Here is a 17,850-nt window from a genome sequence, read left to right as displayed (position 1 = left end):
TGTTCTTCATAAGTACTTGAAACATGTAAAATAATTAAATTCTATCCTGCAGGATCGATCAAGTCCAAGCTGCCTGATGTTCATCCAGTCACACTCATGATTACTACGATTGTTGGATTGCTGGTTCATTTTCTGATTCTTTGCACTTTATTAGTTGCTATATTTTCCAGCGGAATGTAGCACTAATGTGATTTAAATTGTTTGAAAGATCATAACAGAATAGGCATGTACTATTTGAATGTGTCTGATGTGAAATTACTTAACGTGGTTCATTCAGGTCACTGTATTTCCAGCTTTGAGGGCATAATTTGACATCTTGCTTTGTGTATATAATAAGAGCATTTGTTTGCCTGTGTAAATCTTTTTCATTATTATCACATCAAATCATCACATGGCTGCGAAGCTGCTGAATGACTTTCTTTCTTTAATCATTCTTTCTCGATGAACGCTGTGTGTGGTTTCATATTTCTGAGAAAAATAACATTCCAAAGAAAGGCGAATAAATAGAATGTAGGCCTATGTGGAATTCAGACTGGCTTTCTCAGGAAGGGTGTGGTTCAGATAGCTATTGGGATAACGATAAGGTTTTTGAAAATAACATTGATATTTTATTTTCTTAAATGTAAATCTAATGAGTGGTTAAGAATCTTTTTTTTTTTTGTTGTTTCTTTGTTTTTCAAAAAAATTACATGACGTGTTGAAGCATGTAGATGATAGATAACCGTGTTAGTGTGGTTTGGCTTCATTAAGGGAGTGGCATACCAACCAGGCAGTATGTGGCATTAAGATTTGTCTTTGTCTTTTGTCTGTGCTCCAAACTGACAGAGCCACACATGCATTGGACAGAGAGGACTGACAGCTTTGCCTAACACAGGCCTGTTATCAGCCACCTCCACCAGCAAACTGAAGCTTGACCCGCAACCTCATCACCAGCCACACACACATCTTCATAGCAAAACGTCATCTGACTGTAAGTACGGGCCTGCAGAATTGTTTTTGTTTTGTTTTTGTTCTCTCTTTTTGTCTACTTGGACGTTATAAAACCAATGAGTTTGAAATAAGTAGTGATATGGTGTAGAAACATTCTTTGTATTACATTTCAATTAAATACTGCTTCATTTAAATGAACAAACCTTCACTGTCAGTTTGGTTTAGAGCCCACTGTTACGGTTTCTTTTTGCATGTATTTCATTCCTTTAACAAGCGTTTTAAGTAATAGCTGGGTTCCTATTATGTGAGATTTAGTTTGCTTACAGTATTTAACATGACCTTCTTTGGATTTAACAGATGGCAAAGTGTTTCATTATGACTGAAATAAAACACGTCTTCATATTTAACTCAAGCATGTTTATATCCTAAATAAGTTTATTTTACAGCAGGTATTTAAACCCAACATGATCAGACTTACACATTTTGACCCCCCCCCTCAACACTAAACTACCCGAGAAGTTATCTCAAGCACTATCTTGAGCATTTTTAATGTTTCTAGGATAGCTGGAAAGCACAATCATAGTGAATGCATGGCTAACAAAGGAGACCTGTTGTCCTTTAAGTCCAGTGCGCCACCTAATGTTGGTTGATAAAATTTCAGAAATATCAAAATAGTTTAAGATAAATTTGCTGCAATCAGATGACTGTAATACACACTTGAGAAGGTAGATTCTTTGCATGATTGGATAGAATACTTATTTATTTATTATTTTTTTGTTAATGAGTGCTTCAAATAGGCCATCCTTATATGTTTACTTTCATTATCTTGTGGGGAAGGTTATGTTTTCATCACCATTTGTTTGTTGCGATATTTCAAAACACAAGTTTAGTGAAATTTGGTTGAGAAATAAGCCCTTGTTTAGAATTTGATGTGAAAGATCAATAATTGTACAACCCTTGTGCTGAGCCAGTAAAATTGCATAGTGCACAATGTTCAGTCTGTTGATCTCTCTGTATGATCTGTCATGGCTGTTATGACAGATCTCAGGACTGCTGGTCATACAGCCTAAAACGTGATGGCAAAGTATTTAGGATACAAGATAAGATACAGGTTTCCGTCACTTTATTGGATCACTTTGTCAGAAACCGGTATTACCATGGCAACACCCCCATACCCGTATGGGCCATTACAATTTTGTATGGTACGGTGGCTTAGTGATTAGCACTGGTGCCTTACAGAAAGAAGGTCGTGGGATCGCTTAACGCTCTTTCTGTGTGGAGTTTGTGGGTTTCCTCCGGGCACTCCGGTTTCCTCCCACAATCAAAACATGCTTATTAGGGTCTGCTCCTTTCTCCGGCCCTGACCAAGGCAGCATCTCTATATCTGGAGTTGGTTCCTGGGTGCTGGACTGTGGCTGCCCACTGCTCCTAGTTGTTAGATTGTGTCAAACTGTAATTAGGATGGATTAAATGCAGAGGACAAATTTAACAGTATATATGTACAATGACAATAAGGCTTTATTCTCTTCTGTTCTATTCTATCCCCCCAAATTATCCATGACTCAGATCATAGTAACTGCTGAGGTCAGAGAGCAGATTTTGATGTTCAGTAATTCAGAAATCACATGTTTATGCTTGATAAAAAAAATTAAAATGGACCATTTTTCTTTAAAATGCCTTGTTACCCCAGTAAAATCACCCCTTCCTGTAGCTCAGTGTCTACTGAGAATAAAGATTAGATTTCGTCCTAAAACTCCTTCATTTCCCCCAGGTTTTTTTTCTTTACTCCATTTTTATTTTCATGAAAATAACCAACAATTCCTGTTTTGATCGTTGACCTCATGAATTCCTGGCTTCCTACAGCTCAGTATTTACTGAAAATAAAAATCAGATTGTGGCCACAATTATGGACCACAAATTTTTTGGGGTTCCAACCCCCCGTGCTCCAATTGATTATTTTTCTAAAAAATAAGCATCAGTCATTCCTGTTTTGACCTTTGACCCCAATGAAATGGCTCATCACTGTGTCTGCAAAAGTCTTCTTTGAAAAAGATAAACTTAATAGAATGTAAAGAACTGCAGTTGAATTAGAATCTTACAACTTATGGTGATGAAACACAATTAAATAGTTTTGCGAGGAATACTTCCACATCAAAATCAGGATTTAGTGGCAAGTGCAGAGATCTCAGCAAGTCTTCTTGTTGAAAATCATTTACGTTGTTTCCTGCAGGTGACATCAGTTTGCAAGGGGATGACCGAGCGCATTCATAACATCAATCTTCACAACTTCAGCAATTCTGTACTTGAGACCCTCAATGAGCAGCGTAACCGTGGGCACTTCTGTGACGTGACAGTTCGGATCCATGGAAGTATGCTGCGAGCTCACCGGTGTGTGCTGGCTGCTGGGAGCCCCTTCTTTCAGGACAAGCTGCTCTTGGGCTACAGCGACATTGAGATCCCTTCTGTGGTCTCTGTGCAATCCATCCAAAAGCTGATTGACTTTATGTATAGTGGGATCCTGCGGGTGTCTCAGTCAGAGGCCCTGCAGATCCTCACTGCTGCCAGCATCTTACAAATCAAGACCGTCATTGATGAGTGTACCCGCATCGTGTCTCAGAATGTGGGCCTGGCTGGTCCAGGGGGGTTCCCTGTTATACCAGGAGATTCTGGTCAGGAAACACCTCGTGGCACACCCGAGTCTGGCACCTCCGGGCCCAGCAGTGACGCAGAGTCAGGTTATATGCAAGCAACATCACAGCAAAGTGTAGAACGTGCTTACACATCACTGTACCCCTACCAAGGCCTTTCTCTACACAATGGCACCCGCGAGCGCCCCCTTTATATTAGCCCTGTGTCAACAAATTATGATCAGATTCTCAGCATTCAGAAGGACCAGCAATCTCAAGATCCGCCCTGGATTAACCGCATCCAGGAGAGGTGTCAGCAAGTCAACCGCTTTGGCTCCACGGGAGAATCCATTCACTGCCGCAAGCAACCCCGACCGGTACGCCTACAAACAGGAGGAATGCACATAAAGCAGGAGGCTGACGATGAGTATAGTTGCTACGATAATTTGGAGGACTGCCAAGAGGACACTGATCATAATGAGGGTGTGGAGAGTGAATCCAAGGTGGAAAGTTTTGACTCAGGGGTTAGCTCCTCCATTAGTACTGAGCCAGATGCTTTGGAACAGCAGCCGTATCTGACTAGCTTTGGGCGAGAAGTAGGTGGGGAAGGGCAGCAAGGTGAAGGAGGTTCACAGCAGATAAAGGTCAGTGACTCTTCCCCTGAGCAGATTCAAAGGACAGAGGACAGTGATCCATCCCACAGCACTAGTGACAGTAGCATGATGCAGCCTCTGCCAAACTCAGTCATGTCCCATTCCTTGACTGCCTTGCACTACATACGCCAGGCAGAAACACGCACCAGCAATCTAAGGATGCCGCTCACCAGCAATTCCCAGGTGATGGGCTCTGCTGGAAACACCTTCTTGCCCCCACTCTTTTCTCCGCAGACAGGTAGAGATATTAAGCCTTTCCTCTACCTTCCCGGTCAGCACCAACAGTTTGCAATGCCATCATTCCCAAATCCGATACAGACACCGCAAGCGCCAGCTCAGCAGCAGCAGCAGTCTTCAGGAGGAGGAATGGGACAGGGAGAAAAGAAGCCCTATGAATGCACTCTCTGCAGTAAAACCTTTACTGCTAAACAGAACTACGTTAAACACATGTTTGTCCATACTGGTAAGTCCAAGCATTTCACCCTTTTATGTAAAAAAATAAGGTTTTGTGTTTAAAATTCATTCCTGTCTTATTACTAATATGTCAGGGTTTAAACCATTCCCAAAATGATTCACACAGTAACTGCAGAAATGAGGCCTTTTAAAATTTTAACTAAATGAACCAGTTGGTTTAGAAAAAGGATTCAGTTTCAAAATGCTCAAAACAGAAAATGAACCATTTCACAATATTATTCAGCTTTTTGAAATCCTCAAAACGCTGAAAAGTAGTTTTCTTCCAAAAAAAGTAAATACTGATATCAAACACTAAATAGCTTAGAAATGATCAAAACAAAAGTGAAAAAAAATGTTTCAGAAAATGATTCAATATTTTGAAATCTTTGAAATAGCTGTCAAACTTCTTCAAAAATGTGTGTTTCAGACCAGCCACGGTACTAAATTAAACAATTGCTTTAGATTCATTGTTTCGAAATAGTTAAGATGGTGACCTTGTGGACCCTCAAATTAATTTCTGTGTATGCTAACCCCTGTTTGAGCAGGTAGTGCAGAAGTGTAGTTATGCATAGTGTTGAGATGAGTGTGCAAGAAACACCTCGGGGAAAAAACTGTTTTGTCCTAGTTGTATAACATTAGACATTATGTTAATATCTTTTAGCACAAGGCTCCATAATTTCCTTCCAATTATAATTCCCTTTGTTCTTAATTTGTTAACTAAAGTGGAAGACTAGTATTTAACTCATAGTGTAAATACAAATTTTTGAAAACTGCCTCAAAACTAAAATTCTTTAAATCATAGCAAACTGCTGTTTTTGTGATATTTTGTATCTGATTTAGGTTGTTGGTCATGAGAAGCACATTATTACAATCGTATGCTTTCATCCAGCACAGCCTATCAACCAACTGTAGAAATCACCAGGATTACAGAAATGAATGTCATTTAATTGGATGTTCGCATAAAAATGAACTTCTCCAATAGTCACTTATACCCATTAAAATGTATTGCTTGGCCATAACTACCTGTTATGTACATTTTATAGCAAATTCCCAATGACAAATGATGCCTCTGGCAGTGCTGATGAGAGAATGTTTGTGAAACGTAGTGTATTATTTAAAAAGTAGCAGGATGGCAGTATCATTGATCGGAATACTATGTGCGGCAATGCAACATCTGCATTGCATCTGATAAAGATATGCTGTATTTATTTAAGTAATAAAGTACGTCCCTTTGGCTGCTCCCTTGTTTGCACTCAGGGTCGCCACAGTGAATCCAAGGTGGATCTGCATATAGAACTGGCACAAGTTTTACACCAGATGCCCCTCCTGACACAAGTCCACATGTGGTAGGGGTGGGTTTGAACTGGCAACCTTCTGCACTGAAACCAAGTGCACTAACCACTGGGCACCACCCTTGCCTTACTTTAGTTATAAAGAAAAGAGATTAAAAAAAAGTCAAGCTAATTTGGAATAGATAATGTATCTTCAAAAACAAACATTTTGGAATAATGTAGCAATGACAAACACATACACACACACACACAAAATGATGACGATGATGGTGGTGGTGATGATGATAAATGCCACCAAGGAGTAGATTCCATTAGCTTTGGATTGGATCGGGATAAAAGGATGGATCCATATTTTTCCCCTCTCTTTAACATTGCAAGATAGGGCAGATTTCCAATTTTCAATGAGTAACACGCAGCCACATGTAAGAAAACGTGACATAGTTCATATGTGTATGAATGCGTTTGAGTTCGTGTGAATTTTGATTGGGCCTCATGTAAGAACCACTCATACAAACGGATTCACTGGAAAGTCATTTGGTGAATTAATTCAAGGGAACTTGCTGCTTTCACTAATTTCCTCATATGTCAAGTTTTTCTTAAGCGCAAACACATTTCCCAGTAGTCCAGGCCTGTCTTTGGAGTTGCGTAATTAATTTGCTGTTTTCCAAATTCTATATTTCCTTACTTTCAAGCAATTGTAGTTTGATGATCCTACATAAATTATACTTCATAATTATTGTTATCTAATAATTAATGTTATCTTGTCTAACTCTGGAGTTTGAATTGAAATATAATTTAGTAGCACTTTACAGTAAGGGTACTTTCATTTATACAGTAATAAGCATTGACTAACAGTGACATAAGCCTTAATTGTGTTTAGTAATCATTTATTTAGGGTGTTCATGTTAACTGACAAATAAATTTGTAGGGTAACAGCATTCGCTGCACTGGTTACTTTTTCCTCATTCTCTGGTGTAAGCAAGTGCCTTAATTCCACTGTACATGGTGGTAACACTTACAGTCTATCTGTTGTGGATCTGTGATAGCACAACTCCGATCTTTAATCTTGTAAAGTTGTTCTTTGCCATCTATGCTATTTTCTTGGAATGACAACTTCTGATATATGTGGGCAGGACGTGCAGCCTTATATGGTATCACTGTCATTAATTCCACAAAATTTAGAATCCTCAAAATCACGGCTTGATTTACACACAGGTGACATTCACACGTTTTTTACACAGTTAGCTGAAGTTAGGAGCATTTGCTGAATATGACATGGCACACTTCTATGAAAAAATGTCAGAGAAATTTGAGATATGAAAATGATCTTGTATGAAGCCCTTGCACTTATCAAAATACATGGTAATTTTTTCCTTAAAAGACCTAGACAAACATGTCTCAGACTAAATGTCAATGGAGTTACGCATTCTACTGTTATGAATAATGTTTTCATTACTGTTCTTCAGTCTCCATCCCTCCGTCTGTCCAGCCAAGCTATTTGTTGCGCAGTCATGCAACACCAGATTGTTGCAGACCAAAGATATTTGAGAAATACATTCATCTTAGAACCTTGTCTCATGATTTCAATTGCCGCTGATGTTGATCTATATTTTACGGCCAAAGCCGAATCAACATGTAAAAGCAGATTGCCCATGTGCATCTGTGTATCTATCTGTGGTCTTTGATGTACAATTACTCAACACCAAATTGTCAAAGACCCAAGATATTTGGGATAGAGGTGCATTGTTCTGACGTGAGTTAAGAGGGTGTCTTCCTTGACCTACCTTTTCTGGGTCAGATTCAGGACAACATGTAACAGTAGGCCTTCACTGTGTCTTTATTCAACATAAAATCATTACAAAAGTAAGGTATTTGAGATAGAAGTTCATCTCTCAAATCTCTTGTGTGAGTTCAGAGAGACCCGACCCTGACCTCTTTTCTGTGCCAAATCTTGGTCGACATTTAAAGTAGACATTTGCTACTTTATTACTTGACATCGAATTGTAGCAGACCCAAGAAAGCTGAGATGTTATTGTTACTGAATTTTGTATATTGTTGCATGGTACACATGCCACAGCAAACATTTCACCTACATGTACTTCGTTCAAGTTCATCTTTTGCAAATATTGTATAATGACCTAATGTTGAACAAGTTACAAAGCTCCATGGTTCTGATTTGTAGCTATGCTGTGACCCTCTGACCTTCCCAGGAAGCAGAGAAAGCTAAATAAGTGATGAAATAAATTATTTTTTCACTGGAACATGTTTGGTTTGGCTGCACACTAAGTCATTCCATGCAACACCAAACCAAAAATACACTGAATTTAATGTTCGGGGTACATCTTGTTTAGCTGGAGTGCAATCATTCATTGGTTTTAATTATTTTTCGGAATGAATAATGATAATAGTTTACATCTTCTAAAGTTTTCAAGTTATATCCATCATCCATTTTCTTCTTTTTGGCAGGAGCTTATCCCAGATGTTGGGCAAGAGGTGTGGTACACCCTGGACAGGCTGCCAGTCTATCAAAGGGCTGACACATATTATACAAATAATGAATGTTTATGAGTTCAATGGTACGAATATTTCATGAGGTGAAAGCTGGAACATACCATTCAGAGAGGTGAAGCTGGGTTGAATGGTTTGTTCCAGCTTTCACTGAATTAAATATCTGTTCCATTGAAAGAATGTAAAAACATTCATTATTTGTTTTATATAATGGCTAAAATAGATCTTTGTCATTTGATATGGTAACATGGAGAGAACATACACTCCACACAAAAAGGACCAGGTTGGGAGTGAACCTGGAACCTTCTTGCTGCATCAGTACTGACCACTAAGCCTCTGTGCTGCCTCTTTCAAATTACATAAAATATTAATTTGTATAAAGTATGATTTTTCTCATTTGATCTGCTCTGTTTAAAAGTGGGTGCTTGAGGTGCTGTGCAGCACCTTGTGGATGTCAGAGAAACACTCCTGCTCCACTGGAAAAAAAACCAAACAAACAAACAACAAAAAGATAAAAAATTATGCCCGTATCTTCTAATGAACTGATTTAAACCTGTTGAGCGTATCTGTTGTAAGTAGTAGTAACAGTAGTGGTAGTAGTAGAATAGCAGAGGTTACTTTTTATGGGACACATTGATTTTAATGTTCTTGAAATGCTAAGCATCAAAAGTTATATTCAGTTCTCCTTGAGTAGATTCATTGTCCCAAAAGACCTTATATAAACAAGAAACAGTGGCCTTAGTTGATATCAGAACCCAGTTGGGTACTGTAGTCTCGTATGAGGATGGGCGCATAAAGGGGCCATTCTACTTCTGGGGACAGCCCTTGTATCTCTCCTTTAGAAGCATGGCACTTTTTCTGAGTGTTTGGGCAATTTACACGGCAAACAAAGTGAAAATGCTAAGAAAAAGTGACGATGCGGTGGAAAGTGGGCATGTGTTGTGGTTTGTTTATGACCTGGAGCTCAAACATGTCAAGGTGTTTGTGCAGGCGAAAGAACAGTTACTCTGTCAAGGTGTATAGGCTAAAACATATTGACACAACTTCACCCATTTGCCTTGTCTTTCCTCTCCACTGGGAACCAAAAAAACTGCACTTTTCGCAACTGTTTCAGTGATTGCAGCTGAAAACAAAACAGTACACCATTTTTCCATTTCCTATGTTTGTACAGGTTGTCCCCGGAAGTGGTAAAAACCCACGATATCACGCAGGGTTCAAATGAGACTGTGGTTCCCTATTAGCAACAAGGCTTCACACACAGCTCGATCGGCCTGTCTGTCTATATTTTTTGTTATGTCAATGTTTGTGATAAAAGATGCCAACATGGACCAAAACTGGGGCTTCACTGGTCCTCACCTGTATCCATCAGATCCTAAAATTTCAAGATGAATGAGTTACTTAGGGATGTTTTGCAGACCCACTTACAGACTGACTCCATTAATCTAACACAACAAATACGTCAGTGCTAATTTCATGGGTCAATCTATGAGTGAGTGAGAACTAAAGAAGTGTTCCAGCTAACTCATTCTGTACAGGTGTGTGTGTGTGTGTGTGTGTGTGATGGGGGGGGGGGGGGGGGTGTAGCTCAGCAGACGCACACTGTTTGTGAGTAACCTTAAGGTTGTTGGTTCAAACCCAACCTGGCATCTCTGTGACGGAAATCTGTTTGTCGTCATCTATACGAAGCCTTGCCGTGACTTAGAAAAAGCCTCAGTACTATTAAAAAGTTAACCAGATAACAATGTCAGGGTGGTCAACATTTAATACTCAAATGTGTTAAAATGACAGTTTAGTTTGGACACATACAGGCACTTGGTGAGTGTTAAAAACAACACAAGGGGTGTTAACTCCTAATTTCTGCTTTTGCAGTGCATGGTTTTACTGCTAATCGCAGGGAATATTTTCCTCATTAATAAAAGCAAACACTGCATAAATAATGATTGTTTAAGCACAGCGACACGCTGACACTGAAGAATTCTTTGTGCATGCAGCATTCATCAGCTACACAATGGTAATCATATTTTTAAAAAGACTGAGCCACACTTCAGTGAGCGGAGGAGGCCGCTTAGTATATGATAAACAGGTGGAGAAAGATTAATGAATGAAGAGTGGAGACTTTTTCATAATGGTGTCCATGAACGATGCAGATGTAGAAGATTTAGTTAACAACTAAGGCATGTCTTTATATGAAATGTAACTTCAGGTAATTGTTCAGTAACAGTGTCCACCGAAGAAAAAAAAATTGAGTTTATGCACATATATGTACTGAGTGCTAAAGCTGAATTGCAAAATTTTTTCTTTTTAAAATTTTATTATTAGTAATTATTATTATAATTTTTAGGTTCCATCCTTATATACATATTGATGGTTACAGAAGTCAATTGCAAGATTTTTCTTTTTTAAATTTTATTATTATTATTATTTGGTTACATCCTTATATACATATTGATGGTTACAGAAGTGAATTGCAAGATTTTTCTTTTTTAAATTTTATTATTATTATTATTATTATTTAGGTTCCATTCTTATATACATATTGATGGTTACAGAAGTGAATTGCAAGATTTTTGTAGTCCAATTTTTTTTTTTGAGTAATTTTGTGAAATTCTCTTTTAAATTTCTAATGATCAAACTTGTCTCTGCTTTTTTGTCTCTCTCTCTATTTAATGCGTTCATCTTGCATGCTCATCCAGGTGAGAAGCCTCATCAGTGCAGCATCTGCTGGCGCTCGTTCTCTCTGAAGGATTATTTAATCAAACACATGGTGACACACACAGGGGTGCGAGCCTACCAGTGCAGCATCTGCAACAAGCGTTTTACCCAGAAGAGCTCGCTCAATGTCCACATGCGGCTGCACCGCGGAGAGAAGTCCTACGAGTGCTACATCTGTAAGAAGAAGTTCTCCCACAAAACCCTGCTGGAGAGGCACATGGCGCTGCATACAGCAGGCGGCGCTGTCATGGGGCTGTTGGGGAGCGCAGGTACTGTGGGCCCAGTCTCCATCCCCATGCCTATAGCTGCCCCCGAGCCCGGAGCTGGAGTTGTAGCCCTCGCTATGCCAGTGAGCGGTGGTGCTGGAGTAGGGGTCGGAACGGGAGTGGGCGTAGCCGCTGAAGCGAGCTGCCAAGAAGGGACCACCTACGTGTGCTCCGTCTGTCCTGCCAAGTTCGACCAAATTGAGCTCTTCAATGACCACATGCGAATGCATGTCTCCGATGGATAAGTACAACTAGATAAACTTCTTTCAAAAAGAATGAATACAAAATGGCACTAGATTTTCCTTCTTTTTTTATTTTGAGGTATGAAGAGTCATGAGTATAGACACTGGCACATTAAGTTTCCCAAAAAGTTTTTTTTTTCTTTCTGTTACTACAAAAGAAAAAAAAAAATAGATGGTGGCCTTAAGGCTTAGTAGTTTGCTGTTGATCTACTGGATGGATCCAAACTACGGGCCTCTAAATGTATGCTTTCCTAAATACTGATTTATGTGTTGAACACTACCGAAAGGCCTACGAAAGAAACACATACACACAAACACACCTTTAGTGTAGAAATGTTTGTGTGAGTGTACATGTGCATATGTGTTTGGGCGTTTATATGTATGTGCATGTGTCTGTTTGTGCAAGTGCGTGTGTTAGAGTGCGTGCAAGTGCGTGTGTGCATTGCCATGAAACACACACATCATGGCACTTGTGAACCCATACTGACCAGTTTGGAAACTATCGATGTCCAAGCTTACTGTGGTATAATAACGTAAAAATGAATTCCTTTTTTTTCTGGGGTTGGGCTACATATTCCCTCTAAAAAAAATACTGATGGTCACAAGATTGCCTTCTGTAAAATAAAAAGTGGGAGTCGCTAATTTGACACTGCGTTTTATTTATTCCTATGGCATTAAGGGGATTATAATGCAGCTGTTGTCAAGGTACCAATTTCAGACATTTTACTGCAGCGTTATGTCCAGTCAGCAACAACGACAAATGCTTGTCTTGTGTTTTATAATTGCTACCCATGAATTTTATTGCATGACACCATTATTAATAAAGTTGATGAGACAGTACGCGAGCAAAAATAAAAAATTTTTGTGACGTGGAGTATAAATCATTTGCGTACACTGCCACTAATATCTTAAAAGACTGTTAAGACCTCCTTTATTTGACAAATGAGACAACAGAAAGCATTTTTTTACTTTTTAAAATTATTATTATTATTTTCCTTTTTTGCCTTTTACATTGACAGTTATGGCAGGCTGATTACGCGACTAAACTCTCTCCATCATAATTGCTGCTCTTCAAATTGCACCTGACTGTTATGGGGCATAGATTAGAAGACATTTCCTTTTTTTTAAGAAAAAAATTGTCAGTTTAAGTATTGTTGTTTTTGGGTAGCCTATGTGATTTCTAATTTGTTAATCAAATTCTACACAAGCAGACATAGGCTAGTTGTTGAATGAAACAATGCTAAAGAGGGGAGTAAACTCATTTTAATCTAATCTGAATCATAAAGATGTCATCCTGATTCCTAGGACCTGTCGATATCCTTTTCGTGACTATTGCAAAGCTTTTATAGCATGTGGGAGCTAAATGCATTATTACTAGCAGCTCCCCACAAAGGCTCAAATGGAAACATTCTGAAAGGAAATATAGCCTCAAACGAACAGAAGTAGCTCTGCTGATTTTACGCTGTTTTATGATGTACCACAAGTTGCCGCTGGACATTTTAGATAATAGCGAACATTCCTGATTTTTCTAAAAAAAAAAAAAACACACACACACACACACACACACACACACACACACACACACACACACACACACACACACACACACACACACACACACACACACACACACACACACACAAAACCCCAATAAAACCTATGTGTACAGAATAGATTTGGTATTTTAGCGTGCAGAAGTTGTCACATCATGGCATCACATCACATAAGGCTCACTTCTGATATTTAAATGGTTTATATCGCTTTCAATCCAAAATAGGACACACACACACACGTGCATGCACGCACACACAAACTCACATACGTGCATGCACGTGCACACACAAACTCACACGCAACTGCCTGCAACTGCAATGTGAAGAATTTGCTCGTGTGCGTGAGCAAACACTTTTCGTAGTTGTATTGTTAAAAGGAGTAACTGCATACGGCGGTCTTCAAAAGACCTTGCTGTAGTTTTTTTAAGTGCTACTTTGCACATTTTCTTAAAATGCCTGTGTGTAATATTTAATCATTTTTTTCCTTAAATAAATTTCTATGATTTTCTTTTATTCAATTTCAAAGGAAAAAAGCATTTTTTTTAAAAAAATCTTGATAAGTGGACTGCATTATTTTCTTGCATATATGTTGCACTGCTTAAACCAATAAGTGCACTACTGTTAACAGAGATATAGTTTTAGAAAAGTGGACTTTTTAAAAAAAAACATCTGACATTTGGTTGTAGAGTTCACATGTTTTACAATAGCTTTGTTTCATTTACTAATTCAGTAGGTCTTGGCTTTTGTTACTGCTTGCAGCTGTGTACAGTATACACTTGTGCCGTGTAAATGCAAGCGTTTATTTTTATTTAAATCCGTACCATTACGTGTGCTCATCTATTTTAACTTTTTTCTTTTTTAAATACTTTATGGGTTCAGTTCCCTATAACTATGGAAGAGACAGAATTTTCCTGCAGGAACATCTGACAATAATACAACACAACTCCTGTCCAATTCCATTGGTGAAAGTAATAATGGTAATAATATATTATATTATTAATAATAGTATCTTTATAGTGTGCGCGCGCGTGTGTGTGTGTGTGTGTGTGTAATGTAAATGTGTGTCGTGGTACAATGTTATGTGGGAAGGGTGTAAGAAGGTGATGGGTGCAGGTTGTTGGACATGTCAGTTGTGCACAGTTGTGTGTCGCTTCCTTGTGTTTGTATGTGAGTGTCCGTGTGGTGTACAGCCTAATCACACTGTTAGTAGGTGGAATATCTAAACTGTAGGGCTTCCTTTACAATATGCAGCACAGGTACTATGAGAAGCAGCTCTCTGATCCTTTTGGGCTTATAAAACACCTGTAATATAAGCTCTAATATTTGGCTAAACCCTTTGGCAAGTTGTTGACTTAATTTGCAGAGGTAAGGCCAATATTTGATACATCTAACCGGATTTCGGATCCCTGCGAAGTGGAGTGATTAACAACACGTTGTGTTCTGAAATGTTGAAAATACACCCAGTAAGTCCTCAGTAAAAGGAGCACAGTATTGAACGTTTGATTGGACATGTGCATATAAGCCTAAATTGTACGGTTCCTTGTTTTGTAGCTGCTGTTGCCCGGATGGCAATATTGCTGCATGCTAGTGCTATATTTGTCTCTACACAACACGTGGAGGGTAATCTCTTGCCTTAACAGACAGTGCACTAAATAGAATATGTTAGCAACTGCCGAAATCTCTTTCCAACAGTATTGCCACATGTACGGCACACAGCTCATGACGTTTCATTTCTGCTCCGTACTGAGATAAACACTGCCAAAACTGACATTGTCATTTCTTTCGAAAGCAACAGCAGACATTCTTCAAATTGTTTCAGTGTGATGTATGTATTCTGTGATCTAGCATTCCTTCATGGCACCAAAATTTGCGTATTTTGTGTGAACACATATATTAAATGCACTATTGACTGTAGCTAGATGAGTACAACCAGCTTTGTGGTATCATTGGTCTGAATAGTCAGTTAAGTAGCTCGATGTTTTTTTTAAATACCTCATTTGAGGATTACACAATAATTTTTGGGAATATCCATATAGTCCATCTCAGTGTGACCTGGATGAGGGATAATGAGTCATCCCATCATCACTTGACTTCTTGTATCATAAGGTGTTTGATAGCAGACCAGGCTTGGAAGGGGAAGAAATGACTTTCTCCCGTGTGTCATAAGTTTCGATAACATACCCAGGCAAATTATTTTTTTTCTCGCTCCCCCTGTTGTATTAGCATCACATGCTCTCCACTGTCTGTAGTTATATATTCCTTACAATGCTTTAGCTACTCGTGGTGGTGCTTAATTCTCTTTTCTTCAGTGTTGCAAAACGTCAGTTAAAAGTTGTTGAAAACTTGCAACATTATCCAGACAAGTCCTAATCTCGATTGTGCTTCTTCTAGTTAGTTAAAAAAAAAAACTCTAGACTTTCTGTTTGCAAAGTTGTATGCATAGTTCCTGAAACAAATCATATTAAAAAAAAAAGTAGATAATAGCTTTGAACTTGCAGCTGTTTGTGTTGTGTTTTAAATATATTACTGTTCATGTTTCATTTATCTTAGTGTAGAGACACAGGGTTGTTGTCTTTCTTGCAGTAATTCATCATCATACTTTTTGATTTCACGCTTAGTCCTGCTATTATTTCTGGTGATCATAGTGGTGTTTATACATAGCTTCAAGTGACTGGATAAAGGATAGTGAAAAATAGTTAACGGTGTACTATATATGCATATATGCTTGACATTGGAACAAGGAAATGGAAGGTAGTAATGTGAGGATCATGTTGAGTAAGGAAGAGGTTCAACTTTTTTCTTATAAGCATCTTTGTCTTTCAGTCTGCCACTGTGCAATTTAAGTCTGATTTTTATTTTAACATGAATAAAGTCACAAAAACTTATCAACAGAATACAAAAAAAAAAAAACACATGAAACCATTCAGATATGCTTAACTGCATTTTTGTCTGACATGACTCATACGTGTGAAATAGAAAATATCCTATATATTTTAGATTCACCGTGTCCACAGATACATTTTTTTCTGATAGTTTGATAAAGACATAATTGCAGCTAAGAGTATAGAGTACCTTGTTGGATATAGGGAATAAGCCTATCAAGTGCCTATCAGTACATACAGCAACTATACAGAATATTCATAGTTTTTCTCTCCTACATTGCACATATACAGTATATACACAATGATCTATTAAAAAATAAAGTATTTATACTATCAATGCTAAAAACCTGTTGGTTGTGAGTGCATCCTAAGAGAACCCTTTAAAATACCTGAGAATTTCTATTCATATACAGTACAAGCTACAACTGCAACTTTATGTTTGACATTTATACAGCGTGGAGGATTCAAAGATATGAAATGCAATCATGTTTTCATGTTTTAGTGAACAAAGAACATATAGAAATAGGTTGATAGCATTTAAAAATTAAGCATGAATTGTTAAACTTGAATGTCAATTTGTTCGTTTGCATCACTTCTGCTTGGGATTTTGATCTTGCGGCTTTGATTTTTCCAGTTTTTGCAATTCGCAAACAAGCCATATGCGTTTGGGAGGATGGGTGTGGGGGTGGGGGGGGGACTACTTCAGTGGCACTTTGTGAACACCTGGGAGAGCCACAATGCAACCAGAATTTTACTTAAGAATGCATTAATATATTAAAAATTGGTTTTGCTGTGTGCTCAGTAGTTATGTCCATTAGCATGGCAGTAGATTAGGAAAAAATAAAAAAAGGAGTCTGTTGCATGAGGAATTGGCAGTTTGATAAATAATTAGCGTCAAAGTAATACCACCTGCCCTTTGACCTTGATGACAGGCCCTTCTATATGCACACTGGCAGCCACGGTGATCATTAACGGTTTGTCTTATCAGATAATCTTGTTGCGCAACGTGACAGCAAGAGCCAGCGATGGGCTGCACGGGAAAAGAAAGCTGGCCATTAAAGAGACTGATATGAATGTTTGATGAAAACGACTTGGAAGCAAAGATTGAAAATGAGATGACAAATTCAGAGTTTGGCCACAGATAAACACAGTAGTCTTGTATACAGATCAGTGAGTAATAGTGGTTTAAATATATTAAAAACAAAAATTAAAGAAATACAGTAAAATGATAAGCATAAATCAGGTTTCGGGGCCAAGTGGCTTGGAGATAAAGGTGCTAATACACTGTGTCCCAAGTGGACTAATTACTCATTTTCTCTCCAGCCTTCACTCGCCTCATTGTTGTGCCAATTTTTTAAAAAGTGCTTAAATGGGTTTTTTTTAAATGAATATTTCTAATTCAAAATTCGCTGTAAAACCTACAATAAAGATGATTTATCATTACGAAACATGCATCATACCAAAAGGAAGTGATTGTCTTAATTTTGAATCTTTAAATCCTCCATGAAGCAGCTTCAAACCAAGTCAATAGGAGAAAACAGCTACGATTAACAAATGTCAAATGAACAAGGAATCAAAGCCGTTTTGATGTATAAATGTAGGCAACGTGATATATGCTAGTCCCTTCATCCAAATATCACACTAATGCAAAGCTTCTTTTTTTCCAGAGTAGATTCTATTTTAACATGTACCACAGCACACATACAGTGAAGCAGGTGTCATTAACGTATGA

At 38.2% G+C, this 17,850-nt stretch overlaps 1 protein-coding gene across 2 annotated transcripts; it reads left to right on the top strand.

The window, feature by feature from the left end:
• Positions 1 to 3,175: 3,175 nt before the first annotated feature.
• Positions 3,176 to 15,707, top strand: LOC117517482 (zinc finger and BTB domain-containing protein 20-like). Of its 2 annotated transcripts, XM_034178514.1 has the most exons (3): positions 3,176 to 4,673; positions 11,157 to 11,614; positions 15,273 to 15,707. In XM_034178514.1, the coding sequence occupies exons 1-3, from the start codon at positions 3,182 to 3,184 to the stop codon at positions 15,285 to 15,287; spliced, it is 1,965 nt and encodes a 654-aa protein (XP_034034405.1). In that variant the 5' UTR covers positions 3,176 to 3,181; the 3' UTR covers positions 15,288 to 15,707. The 2 variants fall into 2 exon arrangements, with proteins under 2 accessions (XP_034034405.1, XP_034034404.1); XM_034178513.1 differs by lacking the exon at positions 15,273 to 15,707 and having other exon boundaries at positions 11,157 to 11,738.
• The last annotated feature ends 2,143 nt before the right edge of the window (positions 15,708 to 17,850 follow it).

This window comes from Thalassophryne amazonica, chromosome 9 (genome assembly GCF_902500255.1).
Source record: "Thalassophryne amazonica chromosome 9, fThaAma1.1, whole genome shotgun sequence".
In the NCBI taxonomy this organism is placed as follows: Eukaryota; Metazoa; Chordata; class Actinopteri; order Batrachoidiformes; family Batrachoididae; genus Thalassophryne; species Thalassophryne amazonica.
This window is presented reverse-complemented; position numbering and strand designations above follow the sequence as displayed.

Excerpts from the sequence above, each read along its gene's own strand:
- LOC117517482 (XM_034178513.1), top strand. The coding sequence starts at position 3,182 with ATGACCGAGCGCATTCATAACATCAATCTTCACAACTTCAGCAATTCT. Across the intron at positions 4,674-11,156 it reads ACACATGTTTGTCCATACTG|GTGAGAAGCCTCATCAGTGC; the intron begins GTAAGTCCAAGC and ends ATGCTCATCCAG.